This window comes from Drosophila mojavensis, unplaced genomic scaffold, assembly GCF_018153725.1.
Source record: "Drosophila mojavensis isolate 15081-1352.22 unplaced genomic scaffold, ASM1815372v1 contig_36, whole genome shotgun sequence".
In the NCBI taxonomy this organism is placed as follows: domain Eukaryota; kingdom Metazoa; phylum Arthropoda; class Insecta; order Diptera; family Drosophilidae; genus Drosophila; species Drosophila mojavensis.
This window is the reverse complement of record NW_025318858.1, coordinates 11102992-11120620: the sequence shown is the minus strand read 5'-3', so window position 1 is coordinate 11120620 and position 17629 is coordinate 11102992. Positions and strand designations below refer to the sequence as shown.

Below are 17629 nucleotides of genomic sequence, written 5' to 3'. Positions count from 1 at the left end.
TTCGTTTTTGTTTTGATCTTTCGATTGCAGGCAACAAATTGCATCATTTTTTAACAGCGTTTTAACATTATCTTACAAAAGCACGCGCCCTATAATATCAGCGAGCTGATCAACAATGAAACCGTACTTAATTAAACGTAATAAATAAATGAATTTATAAAATATAAATCTAATAAAAAAATATTTGGCCTGCGCTTTGGCCGCGAGCACAACGAAACTATCGACACATTTGAAAATATCGTGAGCAGCAGCGCTGCCAGACAGTTGAAAATACGTACAATGCAATATCAGTGTGAAAGCTAAAAGTTTCAAGCTATCGACAGCCGCCACAATTTGAATTTTTTAATAATAACGGATGTAAATGTATTATTGGAATGCGCTATATATTTGTTATTTAAATATTATATTACAAATTTTGCTATATATTATATTTATAAAGTTAATTGACTTCATTGCACAGCCATAAACAACAATTTGGTTGAGTCTATCGAGTATGTGATAAACGCGCCCGCTCTCTTTCTCTCTCTCTCTCTGGCATTAAAACCGCTCTCTGTGATGTGCTCTTTGCAGCTGACACCGAGTAACGGACCTGCGCAATGCGCTCCACAGCAATAACCAAAACAAGATTTTGAGTTTGCCTTTGCATTATGTTTTTGCGCCTTGCGACTATAACAACGCGAGATAACCTGTCGGGTAAAGGAAACAAATCAACATATATAAAAGCGCTTTTTTGAAAAGTAGACAAACTACAGAATTGTGATTAGTTAATTGCAAGCCAAAGTGAGTATACAAATTTAAAAGTAATTTTCTGTGACGAACTAAGAATAGTAGATAAGCGTATGTGCCAGTGTTTATGTGTGTGTGTGTAGAAATTAGGTAAAGCGCCAGAGGTAGCTAGCTGGTGGAGTGCAGTTATTTCTATTTTTCAGGTTCACTGCCTGCTTCCGTTCTACTTAGCTGGTCTTTTGTTTGCTGCTCTTCTTTTATGCTTTTTCTCAAGACGCTGCCAGATTCATTTGAGTCTGTACACACACACGCGCACACATGTATACGTATATATGCATTTATGTATGTTCCTGTGGGAAACTAGTTATATTAAGAGGAACACAGGTACACAACATAATAAAAATAAAAACAAAAGCAACCAATAGTTGCATTTGATGCTGATCAAAAATTCCTCTACACGCATACCGATGTCTGCATTTCAAGGTGTATATATAGGCGTGTGTGTGTTTGTATGTATGTATGCGTTTGGATTTGCCGCTTGAGTTCGTTACAGTTTGTTAACCTCTGTCGGCAGTCGTTGCAATTGGCATTTGGTCACACTCCGCTCCAATTCGCTTGTTGTTGTTGTTACCATTGCAGTTTTACAGTTGTTAACACTTTCCTCTATTACGTTTTAATTTTGAAATCTAATCAAAAGCTCCCACGCATACATACACACACATACACACGCACACACTCATTCACACACACACGCACGCACAGTGGTCAGCTTGTCTGCTCCTGTTTAATACCCGTTAGCCATGTCTATAGGTAAATTTCCGGAATTAGCTGATGGCACGCAACCCACCTGTGTGTATTTGTTGTTTTTGTTGACATGCACGCATACGTATATATATGTCTACATATATACATACTATTCTTTTTTGTACATTTGCTTCAACATCGCAGCCCACTGACCCCAACAAAGTATCCCATTTTATTATAAACTCGACAACAACAATTATTCTACAGTGTGTCAAGATCTTATTAAATATTATTATTTAACTTAATTTTTATTTTTGGTTTGGGATTGTAATTTGTCTCTTTATATATACATATATTGACATACGTGTGTACATATAAAATATCTTTGACTAAACGTAATACCTAAAGAGACAAATTGTAATACCAAACCAGAAATAGAAAAAAATGAACTTTTGTAATCAAATTTAATAGAACTTGGGAATTCATACTTCTTAGAGTTTGCTTAAAAACATTGCAATTTTAATATTACTTCATGTTAGGAATAAATGCAACGCAAATTGACATATACAAAAATATACTTTCCTTTAATTTATCTAGATCATTGAACTGTTTGTACGATCAAGCTATGAGCTCTTAATAGCTCATGTTGTTTCAAACCAAATTCACTCTATTGATATGATGATATGATAAATGAAAATGATTAATTTATTTTTAGAATTCCTTAAACACTTTTAATTAGTTTCGTATATTCTTGGAATATAAATATATATATTTTTTTATTTCGGTATTTTTGTTATATTCTTGTAAAATATTTTATTATATACATATACATAAAATTGAAATAAAAAGAAAATTTTGAATAGATATGGAGAAAAGGAATATATTATTTTAATAAAAAATAAATCTTGATATATATTATATAAAATCATTTGTTTTGAATAATCTTACATATGAAAATTCAAATCTCTAATGGTAAAACTCATTTACAAAGTCATATCCCGAAAATGAGAACATATAATAATTATATATGTAACTCATGTTTGTTACACTCAAACCACTGTGCAATTCCAACACGTCCACAAATTATTGACAGGGTATTTTTTTCCTACGACGCCTTCTATTGTCCTGTTTACCTGCGTCAGTAGCAGCAGCAGGTAGATTGCCGAACAGCTGAACCTTTTCACTTCGTGCTCTGTTCTCTTCATAGAAACTAATTCAATCAATCCCCCAAATGTTCAGCTTTATTAACCACTTCACTTCCACCCGCCGCTGACACAATTTCTGGGCGATCGATTTTGAGACGATATATATATATATATATATATATATATATATATATATGTTTCCCTTCTATATGTTTGGTTTATTCATGCTTCGCAGTGGGAAATTATGCCTATTGCGTTGTCCGACTAATTGGAATTGCGACCTATTCTAATTGGAGAGTTCAAATAGGCGGACGGACAGACGCACGTATATGGCTTGCTTAGACATAATTTACTAGAAATAAAATATTTTATGGATTTGATGGTGAGCGTAGTTCTATTAACTATCAAGAAAAGGTTAGAGGGCAGAAGTGAACGTTTTTATATATTGTGTTAAGGTATAAATGAACATTGACGTAGGAATTTGAAAAGAGATTGAAATCGGGTATATAATTAAATATCAAATTTAGAACATAAAAAAAAAAAGTTTACTAAATAGATAATTTCTAAAATTGCACAAATTTCTAAAAAGAGGTTTATATATTTATTTTTTTATTAACATGCATTCTAAAAATTAAAAAACAATAAAATTAATAATAAAATTAATGCTTGTTGAAAAATTTTTAAAGTAACATATATAACTTATTTTAAAATTGCATTTTTTACAAAATAGCCATATGTAATACTATAAAAATAAGTCCTTGTTACTATTAAAAAAAAAAAATATATATATATATAAATATATAAAAATAAAAATATATATGTATATTTATGTATCCTGATATACATATGAATGCAGTATATTTTTCTACATATACATATATATCTATATATACACATATATATAAATATAATTTAAGAAATATTTTGCACTTACATATATACTTCGAGAATTCTTAAGATAAATCAATTCTATATATAGATTTGTATGAATATTAATGAAAAAATATGAAAGATTGTGAAGATGAAGCTAAATACAAGATTGTTAAGCTTTAGTTCTTTAAAAAAAAACCCAGTCTTTAGCTATTAAGGAACTGATATTATAAATAGGACGCTTGAACTGTTAAGAATTTAAAATCTCTGAAATTTATGCGTTAAAGATGAAAATGTGCAGAGGCACTGATTAATATGAATATCTCATGAGCTTGTTGACGCCTACTTTCGTGCAAAACATATAAATGTCAGCAATAACCCATTAACCTTTTTACCCATTTAAAATAGATTAAAAAAAAAATAATAATTTGCTGGAAATTACTTTTAGTACGTCCTCTATTCCCTAATAATCGACATACAGCTGCACAGATCTCCACGCTCTCTTGTTGGGTTTTTTGCACGCATTTTGCATTGATTTTTATGCGAGTTGCATGCAGCGAAATGTTGAGAGCCCATCACGTCCTTGCCACCAAAACAATGCATTCAGCGAGGCAGAGCAACAATTCGATATAATAGCAAATAAGATTGCGACAAGAACTAGGCCAGAGCATTGTGAAAAAGTGGCTAAATGCAGGCGAACTCATTTCTATACGGACTTGGCCACATTCGTTGAGGGTTGTTGTAGGGTTAATCCGCAGCCAGACGACGCTAGGCACAGGTGTGGCACACGTTGGTGGCAGGTGGCAGGTGGCAGGTGGCAAGTGGCAAATAGAGACACTTGGACATCGTTATGGCTGGTCATGGGGGAGGCGCTTTGCGTGTCTGTCACTGATTTGGGGGTTGGCTCCAATAACTTTCCCCTTCGTTTTGTGCAGTTGACCATACACACACATATTGATTTTTATTCTATTTTTTAGCCCCCACCATTTTTTGCCTGTTTTGATTAATATTTTGCCCATTTCCTTGCAGTATCTAGACGGTGTCCGGTGTGAAAGGTTCTGACCAACAACAATAAAAAATCAAGAAAAAAAAATGGCATCCGGCGGCTTGACATGTGTCAAATATATAACTTTCTTTTGCAATCTGCTGTTTGCGGTAAGTTGGCAAAGAGTGTGGATAATAAATGAATAATAGACCATTATAAATCTCTATATATCTCTTCATATAGCTCACGGGTCTACTGATCCTGTTGGTGGGCGCAATGGTGCAGCTGAACTATGCTCATTATTCGAACTTTGTGAGTGATCATATTTGGACGGCGCCCATTATACTGATGGTTGTGGGCGCCGCTGTGGCATTTATCTGTTTCCTGGGCTGCTGTGGCGCATTGAAGGAGAACAGCTGCATGATACTCAGCTTCGCCATATTGGCAGTTATAATATTCCTTTTGGAAATTGGTCTGGGAATCGCTGGCTATATCAAGCACTCGGGCCTGCCGCAGCTAATGGAAACACAATTCAATACGACCATGAAGAACTATAAGGAACGCGATGACTATCGCGATGCCTGGACTTTGCTGCAAACCGAATTGGATTGCTGTGGCACAAATGGGCCCAACGACTGGGATCCCATCTTTCCCAACAAGACTTTGCCCCCGGCCTGCTGCAAGGTGATCAATCTCAGCGAGGCCAAGGAGTGCACCACCTTGCATGCCGTGCAGCAGGGCTGTCTGCAGAAGCTTTTACACATACTCGACTCAAAGACTTTGATACTGGCCGGCGTGGTGCTCGCTGTGGCAGGCATACAGGTGAGCGAGATATATGCAATATATATTATGATTAAATTACGCTAATTTCTCTCTTCTATTCTGTTATTTAGCTGCTCACCATACTATTTGCCTGCTGCTTGTATCGTTCGTTTCGCCGCAGTTACGATCACGTTTAGGCTGCGTAGCGAGGATCCCATCTATCGATTTTAAAAGCAGAAAGCAAGACATCCCCTTAGTGTAGTCTGTAGTTTTGTCACACGCATGCGATATAACTCGTTGCCGTCTCTCAAGAGAATATTATATAATAATTATAATACACAAACAATAAGAAAACCACAAATCACAACACATTCTCAATTCACAAATTCATAACTTTAATTTTTGTCAATCAATGTTAGCCCAGCATTCTAAGATTTAGTTTTTTACTATGCTTATACATATATATACACATATATTTGAAAACTTGTTAATGTTATTCCCAGCTCAGTTGCGCTGAGCTCTATATACATAAGATACTCCAACTTGTATATCTCATAAATATCTACCTATGTTTTATTGTTTTCTTATATTAGTTATTTTTACTTACTCCATTCCCATTCTCGCCATCGCAACATACCCATTAGGCATATCAATCCAACCACATAACTGTGTCATCTATTTACACTTTATACCGACTGTTTCGAAATTGATTTTACAAAGTGTCCTTGAAACAAAAGTTTTGATATGTAATGTACATTTAATTGTATTTTCAATTTTTGCAATGAATATGCGTGTGTCTGTGTGTGTATGACTTCTAACCCTAACCTAAAGAAAACCCACCCATTTGCTAATTGTTCTCTTTTATATATCCTGTAGACCTTGATGCAATTTATTATATACACATGAACAGAACACTGCATTTTACACACACACACGGCAATATTTTTAGCAATACACAAACATACTCAATATACATATATATGTATATTAATTTATATATACAATGAATATCTATGTGACTGTATCTGTATTCGTATTCATATTGTAAAGTAAGATATCGAAAAAAGACATTTGGGAGAATTTTACATATCTTGGCAAATCCTTGAAAAAAAGAAAGAATCTGAAGTAGAGTAAAGAAAACTGAAAGCGAATTTACAGTTTCAAATCGAGATAATTTAAATTAAATTACTCAAGCAGTGTGCTTATTGAAAGCAACTCTCAAACTGAAAACAAAAAATGCATATTACAATGTTAGATTCTGTAATCGGAAATGAAAAAAAAAAAAAAAAAAAAAAAAAAATCCAAGCAATTGTCTTAAATAGCACGACTTTTTAATTCTCAATATGCATTTCGAATATTTATTTTAAATGTAATGTGAGTTCAAATGATTGTGCAGCACTGAAAAACTTATGAATCAATAAACGAACAAATGATAAAAATAATAAATTCTATGTGTAAATTAATTTTATATTGCGAGTAAACTTTTGTTTCTATTGCCTGATTTGTCAGCCTAAGCTCAAGTATGTCAATTGCGGCTGCAGCTTAAGATTTGTTTATCAATGTATACACATATGGAATATGCATACTCTACAGACAGAGGTGACAGATCGTGTGATCTTAGAGAACAGTTACCAGTTATGACTGCAACTAATACATAAAATAGGTTGACTATCATAATGCTAAAAAGAAAATAGGCATTTTTCATAATTAAGTTATTGCATTATTAGCCAAGTCGATTAGAGAATGGAATATTTTCCCTGCGTATTATTTATTTACTTATTTAGTATTTTTTCACCTTTTTCTATTTTTGGTAAGTTTTACCAAATATTCATGCTTCCTTCTTTGTTTTTACCTTTCTAAATTTTATAGCTTGTTCATCAATATTAATTTAATTTTATTTTCAAAAAATAATTTATTTTTATGAAAAATGAATTAAATTTTCAGTATGGATAATAAATATTTTTCTCCCATAAGCAAAACATATATTTTAACATACTTTTTTTTTTTTAAATATATATATATTTTTATTTATACGTTCTTTATTTTATTTTATTTTTATTTTTCACATTTACATTTATAGCAAAGCCTAAAGCAATATTTATTGATTATGAAAACATTATTTGATTGCCATTATATCAATTGTAAAATATATAACTCTGTGCAAAACTGAAGAATATATTAAACATTTCTATATATATTATCTAGTACATTTTTATATCATTCGAAATTCACACCCTTTCTCTTATGTGTGTATCATAGCATTCCGTTTCCAATCAACCTCTTACAATATACACATATACATATCAGTATATGGTTGTCCCTAACGATTTCAGTTTGCTGTTTGTTCAATAATAATAAACAAACCTAACAAGCGCCGTCAACTACGCCAACAAATTCGTTAGACACATTGCAGCAAACAGTAGGAAACGAATTGCGTTTCTGAATATCAGTAATCAACTAAATATATAAATATACATATATATATATAGATGTATATATATTGTAAATGTTAATTTTTTAAATATATATATTATAAATAACAATGTCACAAGCCGTTGCCGCTGGCGCTGCAGCGCCTCGCAAGGAGGTAACCGGACTGCATCGCATGACCCAGCAAGGATTACGAGAACTGTGCAAAAAGGATAAACTATATCAGACGCCGCGTCTTAACGATGTGCTCTACTTGCACTATCAGGGTAAACGAGGGGATCAATAGGATACTAAGTAAAATTAACTTTCTATTTAATTGTGCATCATATTGTAGGTTATCAGTATATCGAGTGCCTGGATGAATATACGGAACTCAAGTGTCTGTGGCTTGAGTGCAATGCCATCTCGGAAATCGAGGGTCTGGAGAAACAGAGCAAACTGCGCTGTCTCTTTTTGCAGAACAATCTTATTAAACGCATCGAGAACTTGGGCTCATGCCCACTACTGGATACGCTGAATCTTAGCTCAAATCACATACGCTTAATTGAGAACATCGGCACAGATGTACTGCCCGTCTTGAATACCCTTAATATATCGTCCAACTATTTGAAGGACAGCGAGAGTCTCGCTCGTCTGGTGGACTGTAAGACCCTGGCCGTGCTAGACTTGTCCAATAATCGCATCGATGACATTTTGGTGGTTAAGATCTTCGAGAAGATGCCCTGTTTGAAGGTCTTAGTGCTACAAGGAAATCCTGTCGTATCCCGTTTACCACAATATCGCAAGACTTTGATACTAGCCTGTGTGAGTATGAATGATTTTTTTTTTTACATAACTTATGATATTTACATAATTTATATATTGCATACATGCCGCTAAAAAATAATTAAAAGAGAAAATTTTATTTAAATATGGTTTATATAAAAATTTTTGTTTGCTAAACTTATAAATATATTTTATTTAATTTGAACTCTCCCAACCCCAGAAAGAGCTAACCTACTTGGACAGTCGCCCTGTCTTTCCACGTGATCGTGCCTGTGCTGAGGCCTGGTAATACAAAAATATTATTAAATACAGCATTATTCCAAATGTGAACTAAAGAAATAACAATTTTTTATTCTTATAATGTAGGAAGCGCGAGGGTTACGAAGGTGAGCGAAAGGAAAATAGGCGCTGGAATCGCGCCGATCGTAAAAAAATGCGTGACAGTGTCAACTGTAAGTAGACAGATAATATCCGTAATATATATATATATAACCTTAAAATTCTCATCTTTTAGACACCATACAGTTGCGTAATCGCCATCGTCCAGCGGATCAGCAAGATGCATTAATTAGCTCAACCGATTCGGAAGCAGAAGCGGAAGCCGATAAAGGCGCCGAAAGGACACGTGTCAAAGCGGATCTAGAATACGGCTGTGTGGATGACATATGGAGTGAAGTGTCTGGCGATAATAAGGAGGAGAACGAAAGCACGGACAGTTCACGTATAGCCGATGGGGCTACTGGCAACGGCTCCCAGGATGAAGAGCTAGCCGAGCATCTTAGCAACCGACGAGCAAAGCCTTTAGACGGTCGTCCGAAGGTACTATACGAATCCCAATTTGCTGACAATGAGGAAGACGCTGAAAAGGAAACCAATAAGGGGCTGGCTGAGGAGGTTGAGAATACAAATGATAATGTGGTGGCTCAAAAGGAAGTCAATGAAACGGATATGAAAGCTGAGGAAAAACGTGGTGTGAAACGTTTGCTTATAGAGGAAGTTAAGTTAGAACCTCTTGATGTGGAGTGCAAGACAGCTGAAGTGGAGAAAGAACAGGCTGACAAAGTTGAAGAGGCAGACAAAGCTGACAAGGCAGACGAGGCTATCAAGGATGATAAGGCTAAAAAAGAGGGATCTACAGAAGAAAAGGAAATAAAGCCAGAAGTTAAAGAAGCACAAGATGAGCTGAAAAATGTATTAGATGAAGTTGAGCTTAAGGAAATACCATGTCTTGTAACTGATGAAGTAGAGCCAAAGCAAATACCTGCCCTTGTAGATGCTAAAGCAGAGGATACAGAGTCAAAGCAAATACCAGCTCTTATAGCTAATGAAGTAGAGCCAAAACAAATGACAACAGTCACAACTGAGCCAGAAAGCGGATCTGAGTTGGATCAAACTGCCAGAGCTGAACTAGATAAATCATGCCAGAAATTAAAAGCTATAGCTTTGAATGAAGGGGGAGAGCCAACGCCTGAGCAGATCAAACAGAATGCCATAGACAGAATGTATGAGTCCTATGGAGATGAGATATTTGTCGAGCAGCCCGAGTTCAACAAGGCAATGCTAGAGCCCGAAGAACCCAAAGAACGCCAAGAGCTTAAGGCTGTCAGCAAAGAGGCAACTGGAAATACCACAACAAACAACATAATAAAGACTAAAGAGCAATTGGAATATGAAGCGGAGTGCATAGAGGCCAACGAGATTGTGGAATATAATATGCAAGAGCTGAGCAGTCAAATGGATGAGGACCTGAAGGAGTTGAGTCAGCCTCTGGAGGAAATACGAGCTACACAGGACGAATTACAAAAGGACGGCAACAACAGTTCCGATGAGGAGAAGGAGCAGGATAAAAAGAAATGCATTGAGCTGACAACAGTGACGCATTCTCTGCGCATCATCGAGGAGTTCAGTGTGCGACGCGAGCGCATTTGCGCCCAAGAGGAGGAGCAACAAAAAGTTCAGATTGAGGAGCTACAAATGGAGAAGGAAAAGGAAGACGAATTGGATGAGGCGTTTGCCAAGGCTCTGGACTCTTGCACAGATGATGTGCCCATGCGAGTCTTTGGCGAGGGATGTGATCAGCCTAGCCACGAGTGGCATAAGGAAGAATGTATGCGTCAATTGACCATAACAGAAACTCGAACAGAGCAGCACGATGATGAGGAGATGTTCAAGGTGAAACCATTGAATGCAAATAGTTGCGCCGAACAAGCGGAATTAATTTGTGAGGAAATGAGTCAAAAGCTGGAGGCCGAAGAGAATTCGCTGCGGGAACTACTGCAGCAGTTAGAGGATGAGACAGATGTCCTGTACGACATCACGAGCGCCGTAGAAGACGAGGAGCTCGATAAGCTGCCGGAGCCACCAGTCGATGAGGTTTGCGCGGCGCTCATCCATGACCTAATCGACGAGCTGCAGTATCAGGAAATAATCAATGGACAGAATATTAAATGCTTTGATTTCGGAGTCATTGAATCGGATGAAGAATATAGCTACTCAGCGGATCCCCAGACTCAATCGATAGTGCCACCCGACCTGGAGGATCCAGCCGGTGGCAAATCGTTGCGCGAGTGTCTCGATGCCTTCGGCAATTTTCTCACTTCTGTCAAAGATCGCAAGAAGGAAAGAAAGTTGGATAGAAAGGAGACAAGTAGCTCGGAGAAGGTGAGTGCAGCCAAGGCGCTGCTGAAGTCAAAAATGAAGAATGCCTACATGGACGAAAGTCCCCGGGAGGTCGAGGCACAGCTGGCCAAGCAGGAGGAGAAGCGCAAACGTCGCGTTGCGGCCATGGCAGACCGTTGTTTCTCCAAGCGTGACAGTTACGAAGACACACTCGAAGTTGTGGACAATAAGCTGATGATTGTGAAGAAGGATACCGGCGAGATCCAAGATTTGCCGCCGCCGCCAGCTCTGATCAGTGATACGGAGAGTGAGTCGGACAATGACTCGTCCGATGGTAACGAACCCGATAACTACGATACGGCCGAAGAGCTTAACGAGAATAAATCAGAAAGCCAAGAGAATAGAAATTTACGCGCTAATTGGCCAAAAGCCGACCCAGCTGAATTGGAGCTAAGCCAGGCATCGTTATCCCTCCAGGATGGGGACAGTGTGGAGGATCAGTCAATCGATCAGTTCTATTCGCTAGAAGCGAGAGCCGCCTTCAATTCGCTAGACTCCGAGTTCCTAGACAAATTGGATCTACAGAAGGTAATCGGCGTGGATGGTGAAATAACTGTGGAAGGCATGCGTAGCTATGACGAATTGACAGCCGATGATGTAGTACAGAAAGCTGAACATCCTGGCGCACTGGTGAAACAAGATGAAATGCTCAAGGATCTAATCGAACGCCAGCATCTGCAGGAGGAACGCGAACGTCAGATGGAGGAGTTATCTAAGGATTTGGGGGCTCATAAATTGAAGTGTAAATCGATAACAGATCAACTTGAAAGCGAACTTAAAGAGGCGAAGGCTACGACGAATTTGCTACAAATGTTAAACAGCTTGGAGTGTCCCAAGGAGAAGGAGTTGGGTGAGAAGAAAGCGACAGGAAATTTCCTAAAAATGTTGAACTGGGGCAGTCCCAAAGAGAAGGAGTTAAAGGAGGATGCCATGGAGGAGCAACAGCAGCAGGGGGAACGAGATGAGGAGCTAGACAATGGCCAGGAGTATCCTACCATACAATTAACGCTGGGTGCTTGTAAATTATGCGAAATAAAGAGTCAAGTTGCGAATACAAAAGATGAGGAGGAAGAAGCAGCTGAGAAGGCTAAAGCAGCAGCAGCTGAGGAAAGTGAACTTAAGTTAGAGGAAATAATTGCGAACAGTGAGCAAGTAGATGAAAAAGCTGAGGAAAAATCAAGCAATGAAATGGGTGAAAAGTCGGAAGGGAAAGCCACCTCTAATATCAATGGCAACATAGATGATGACATTATATCGGATGCATCGACGGACTATGAATCAGGCGAGGATATAGCCGTTGTGGAGCCCCCGCGACTGCCCGAGGGTGCGCTCACTGAATTGTTTAGTAATCATTTCGACGAGGATGGCCTCAAGCTGGAGCGTGAAAATGAAGAAGCACTGCGTAAAAAACTATTCAGTTTGCCGCTAAGAGCTTGGGCCAGTCAGAATTCCATAGATAAAGTCGGAAATATAGCAAAGGAAAAAGAAGTTTCCGAATCAGCGGTGACAACTGATGAGGATGATGAAAGCTGTGAGGTGGATGCTGAAAGCTGTGAGGTGGAAGCGAATAAGGAGTCTAAAAAACCTGAAAACGAAGACGATGATGACACGGAATCGGGTGGCGCCATCGACGAGCTGGCGCGCAATGCCAAGCGTCAGTGGGCGAAAATCTCACAGAAATTGAGTGAGTTCATCGAGGCCGACGATCTGAAGCTATTGAATAAGAGTCAGTTCAATGAGGAGAACAGCGATGGCGACGATCAGGAAGATGAACTGGAGGAGAGTCTGAAAAAACTGAATATTATTTACGAAGAGTGCGAGGCACAGATGAAAAGCGCTAGACCCGAATATATGCAAGTCTGGCACGACGAGGAAGAAGAAGCTAATGCGCAAGAGATTGAACAGGCACGGGATGAAGAAGCTGAAGAGCCAGGAATCGATCTAGACAAGACTCTAGAAGCTAATGAGCTAGACGAAACTGAAATAGAAAATGAACAAGAAACTGAGCTAGAAAAGACTCAAGAAGCAAATGAGCAACAGCTTGAAGAAGAAGAAACTGAAGAGACTAAAAAGCAAGAACTCGAGCAAGGTGAGACTCTAGAAGCCAAGGAGCAAGAGCTTGACTTAAATGAAACTGGAGAAAGAGAAATGCAAGAGCTTGAGCAAGAAGCGAATGTTGATCATACCGAAGCCGAAGAGGATAAGCAGAGCACAAATCTAGAGCCTCAGCCAATAGACAATGACCAGCCGTTGCCGGAGAATTCATCAAAACCTCCCATAATACTTGATTACTTTGAAGATAATACCGATACCGATAGCTTCCATACAATACCCGAACTGAAGACCGAAGAAATTGAATGTAATCTGGAAATACTCAACGATGATGGTGATGCTATAGTCAAGGAGGTGAGCGTCAATGCCCAGGTCACCTATGAGTTGAAAAAGTAATTGAAATTCATGTTGATTTTAACTAAATAAATGAATAAAATTGTATTATACAATTCAGTGTATGTTGTCCGACTAGGCACGTGTAGGAAACATTGCGAACCCGAACCCAATGATAACATTTCCCAAGGGAGAGCTGTCCACACGAAACAAAATCCAAAAACTAGTTTGAACCACCTTAAATAGCAATAGGCAAATGAAAAGTACAAACCATGTACATGATTTATAAATATATATTAAAAGTGCGAAAGATTAGAGAACAATATTTTACTATTTACTTTTTTTACTGCCCGATCGATTAATTATCAAAATTGGCACATCCTGAGCCACTTGAAACCGGTTTGCCCAGAGCGCTGAAACCGGTTTTTTTGCTTTGTTTAGCTGACTTCGGCGAGGGCACTCGAGCAGGTTATCATCGACGTCGCGCCTTATCAATTCGAAAATAATGTATGGAAAAAAAATAAGAATGTTGCACTATTCCCATAGACGTCCAAACATCAGCACCGAGCAGCTAGAGAGTGCGTGCACAGTTTATTGGACTCGGCAGAATTCCACATGGATTGATGCTTATTGCATAATACAATTGAAATTCATTTGCATATAGTATAATAACATCGAAATTCACTCAGCTGACAACATCTATCAGTGAGGAACTCTCGAGGGAGTCATATACATATATAGCTGTACTTAATTTCATTTTTCGGAAAACAAATTTCGTTTATTTAAAGAAATTCTTTCGAGATTATAGTCGTCACAATAAAAAATATATTGAATCCAGTTTGAACCAGTTCTATTTCATGAATTTTGATAATCATTTTATTTCAGACATTTTACAATCTAATCTATATCACGCTCGGCAAGTGGTTTCAGGCAAAATAGCTGAATAACTGGGCGAGGGGGCCAAAGTAGGTCAGTGGTTTATCGGTCAAGTAAAAACTTTTCCCTTACTATTCTGTTGGTTTCGACGGAATTCCCTCTGATACAAATTCATTGACAAATCGCTGTGGCTAAAGTTTGTTGTCAATTGGAGGAAAAGGAAGTCATTCTAAAATTTAATTAAAATTTAGAAGGAAGGAGCTCTTAATATAGTAATACATAATTCACCTGTGAGTATTATATCATAGTTGGGAGAAGCTAAGTATGTGCTATTTAGAAGGAGTGTTAGATGATACAATGAGATATGCAGACACGACTTTAAGCACACTTTTATTGTATAAGGTGGATAAGATGAGGATTTCCCTGCCGGAAGCTAAGAAGCGCACAATGTAGCAAATGTCCTGGGATAATGATTATTAAACGAAATCGAATCAGATATATAAATAACATCAAGCTCATCATATATTTACTAGGTTACGCCAAGATACAAGATACATCTAATATAATAAAATACTAATAAGACATAAATTCAACACATATAAAATATAAATTCATAATTAAATTCAAATACGAAAATTTGTAATTGGCATTTGAAATCAATCGCCACGCCTATTTCTAAGCATATAATGAGCCAAATTGCATAAGCACTATCAGATAGGTAACCATGGCCGTGAAGATCTGCAGAAATATGTTAATTGAGAATAAATATTCTTGCTACAACTAGAACACACAACACCCACCGACATGAGCAGATTATAGTCGATATCCATAAAGCCCTCGGCGCGGATAGTCAAGGCATCCTGCTCCACCTGCATAGCGAATTCAGCAAGAACCGCAGTGTAGGCCAAGGGAGGCGGCACCGCCTGACACTGGGCAGCACAGGCCAGACCCCTAACATGACCGCCTATAAGCATGTGCTATATAGAAACATATATAGATAAAGATATAGATATAGATATAGATATAGATATAGATATAGATATAGATATAGATATAGATATAGATATAGATATAGATATAGATATAGATATAGATATAGATATAGATATAGATATAGATATAGATATAGATATAGATATAGATATAGATATAGATATAGATATAGATATAGATATAGATATAGATATAGATATAGATATAGATATAGATATAGATATAGATATAGATATAGATTCACCTGTCGCTTGCAATACTCTCCACAATGACAAAATGTGAAGAGTAGTATAAGCAATGGCACAAAAGTTGAGCAGGTCATGAAGATAAAGCCAAACTGATAGATCTTGATAAGCACTAGAAGTGACCAATATATATTGACGATGCTGTCGAGAAACATCACCACGAAGATGCAGACAATCGACCAGCCAAACAAACTGTTGTAGAGTTCAAATAGACGATAGAGCTCCATGTAGGCGCGCTTCAGACTCAGCAGATAGTCCAAGGAGCACATCTGATTAAATTGTATGTCCAATATTGTCTGGGTACCCAGCTGACGATAGCTGTGCAGAGCCTGCAGACGTTCATCCAAACGCTCTGCATGATAGCCCAAGAGGTCCACGTAGAGTAACAGAAGGAGACATTGATATCGATTAACGATGACGGCGCCGAGCGAGTACCAAAAGTAGCCGGTATAATCAGAATTGAGAACCACGTATATAGAAGGAATAAATACGATGATATTGATGACACCCAGAGCATAGAATTTGATATATCTGATCCAGGGCCAATTTCTGATCGGCTGCTGCAGTTCGCATTGAAAATGCAGACGCAAACACTTCAGCTGCAGACAGAACTCGTAGTATTTATTATACTGGCACATCACTTGCAGCTCAATAACTAAACAGAAATATATATATTATATATACTATAGAAAGAGAGAGAGAGAGGGACAGTGAGAGAATTCAGATACACGCCTGTCATGGTACCAATTTGGGAGACAAACACAATGCAGCTGACCAGCAGTGAGACCAGAAGATCTCCCTCGGGCGGTTGAAAAATGATTTTGTAGCATGACACACCGATATTCGAGAGTATTATGATTAGTGTATAGATCTGTTGGTAATGCTGTTTGGGCGAGTTTTCGGTCACCCACGGTACCAGGCCCAAGACAGCAAAATACTTGATATAGCGTTGCAGAGCGAATAACATGTTCTCTTGAGAATGTGTCAATGCATACTACAGAGTTTGGCTAAAAATATTGACTCGAGCTATATTCGTAGATTAATCAAATTTGATATGTTCGCTAATGAAATGCAAAAATAATTAGCTAAAATAGAAAAAGCGGTACGCGCGAACAAAACAAATCAATTAACAAAGATAGTGTTTGGTAGAACTTTAAACTCTAATTTCGTGAATGGTCAATGTAAATTTGCTATAGGTATGGGTTGAGTTTATATTGAGTGTTATTTAAGTATTTATTTTAAATATAAAGTACTCACCAAATATCACTTGTTCCGCATTAGTCTTTGCTATAAAGAGAAAGAAAAATATAAATAATAATATGAAAAGTGATAATCAATAATAATAATAATAATACTAATAATAATTAAGCTAATAATAATGCAAAAAGCAATGAAAACAATAATAACAGAAAAGATAAATATGATAGAAAACGATTATCTTGGTAAAGATATAGTATATATATATAGTCTTTGGTAGTAAAATTGATGGAAATAATAACGAAAACGATAATATTTTATTAGTAATATAAAAATGAATTATGATAAATAAATAAATTATAAATAACCCAAATTAAGCGAATTTTTTGTTCAAATAAGAAATTAAAACAAACAAAACAAAATATTTAAACAAATATTATTCTATTTATTTCTGATATAAAAATTAACAAGCATAAAAAATAATAATTTAATATAACTATGACAAAAAATAAAAAATAAATAAATTAAAAAAATATATTTATAAATTTAAACGTGTAAAAATAAATGCGCTCTGGCCAAAAGAAGGTACCCTGAGTCACTATAATCTCGCCCATGAAGAAAATGTATATTGATACGTAATGAAATATAATAGTTTATAAATTAATTAACAAGTCTTGTTAATTAGAGATTAGGTTTGGCATCAAATATAAAATGTGTGTCAAATAATTAGCAGCTTCGTCTGACTATGCCTTGTTCTATTATTGCCCATCGACAGCATTTTACACCAAAGATGATGATTTAACAAAATCTACAGTAAATCTTTATAC

The 17629-nt window shown here is 36.8% G+C and overlaps 3 protein-coding genes and 1 long non-coding RNA gene across 4 annotated transcripts; 2 read left to right on the top strand and 2 right to left on the bottom strand.

Annotated features, from left to right (window-relative positions):
* Nucleotides 1-636: 636 nt before the first annotated feature.
* On the top strand, nt 637-5819 carry LOC6576538 (CD63 antigen). The gene is made up of 4 exons (XM_002002491.4): nt 637-780; nt 4515-4640; nt 4714-5292; nt 5364-5819. Exons 2-4 carry the CDS (start codon nt 4578-4580, stop codon nt 5427-5429), a joined length of 708 nt encoding a protein of 235 aa, XP_002002527.1. The 5' UTR covers nt 637-780; nt 4515-4577; the 3' UTR covers nt 5430-5819.
* A 1754-nt stretch (nt 5820-7573) lies between these two features.
* Nucleotides 7574-13607, top strand: LOC26527198 (dynein axonemal assembly factor 1 homolog). The gene is made up of 5 exons (XM_015165230.3): nt 7574-7928; nt 7997-8466; nt 8648-8712; nt 8794-8879; nt 8942-13607. Exons 1-5 carry the CDS (start codon nt 7775-7777, stop codon nt 13552-13554), a joined length of 5388 nt encoding a protein of 1795 aa, XP_015020716.2. The 5' UTR covers nt 7574-7774; the 3' UTR covers nt 13555-13607.
* A 732-nt stretch (nt 13608-14339) lies between these two features.
* On the bottom strand, nt 14340-14810 carry LOC122757224. Its single transcript, XR_006357174.1, has 2 exons — nt 14656-14810; nt 14340-14596 (listed from the first exon to the last, which is right to left on the bottom strand). It is a non-coding gene; the product is annotated as an uncharacterized LOC122757224 (long non-coding RNA).
* Nucleotides 14811-14843: 33 nt separating this feature from the next.
* On the bottom strand, nt 14844-16572 carry LOC6587082 (putative gustatory receptor 39b). The gene is made up of 4 exons (XM_044008789.1): nt 16338-16572; nt 15605-16260; nt 15168-15344; nt 14844-15105 (listed from the first exon to the last, which is right to left on the bottom strand). Exons 1-4 carry the CDS (start codon nt 16570-16572, stop codon nt 15043-15045), a joined length of 1131 nt encoding a protein of 376 aa, XP_043864724.1. The 3' UTR covers nt 14844-15042.
* Nucleotides 16573-17629: the final 1057 nt, after the last annotated feature.

Bases quoted from the DNA above. Each gene is read 5' to 3' on its own strand.
- LOC26527198 (XM_015165230.3), top strand. From the start codon at position 7,775: ATGTCACAAGCCGTTGCCGCTGGCGCTGCAGCGCCTCGCAAGGAGGTA. The intron at 7,929-7,996 runs GTAAACGAGGGG...ATCATATTGTAG, and splicing joins GCTCTACTTGCACTATCAGG to GTTATCAGTATATCGAGTGC. The intron at 8,467-8,647 runs GTGAGTATGAAT...TCCCAACCCCAG, and splicing joins AGACTTTGATACTAGCCTGT to AAAGAGCTAACCTACTTGGA.
- LOC6576538 (XM_002002491.4), top strand. From the start codon at position 4,578: ATGGCATCCGGCGGCTTGACATGTGTCAAATATATAACTTTCTTTTGC. The intron at 4,641-4,713 runs GTAAGTTGGCAA...CTCTTCATATAG, and splicing joins TTTGCAATCTGCTGTTTGCG to CTCACGGGTCTACTGATCCT. The intron at 5,293-5,363 runs GTGAGCGAGATA...TCTGTTATTTAG, and splicing joins TCGCTGTGGCAGGCATACAG to CTGCTCACCATACTATTTGC.
- LOC6587082 (XM_044008789.1), bottom strand. From the start codon at position 16,572: ATGTTATTCGCTCTGCAACGCTATATCAAGTATTTTGCTGTCTTGGGC. The intron at 16,261-16,337 runs GCGTGTATCTGA...ATTTCTGTTTAG, and splicing joins CCAAATTGGTACCATGACAG to TTATTGAGCTGCAAGTGATG. The intron at 15,106-15,167 runs GTGGGTGTTGTG...ATATTTCTGCAG, and splicing joins ACTATAATCTGCTCATGTCG to ATCTTCACGGCCATGGTTAC.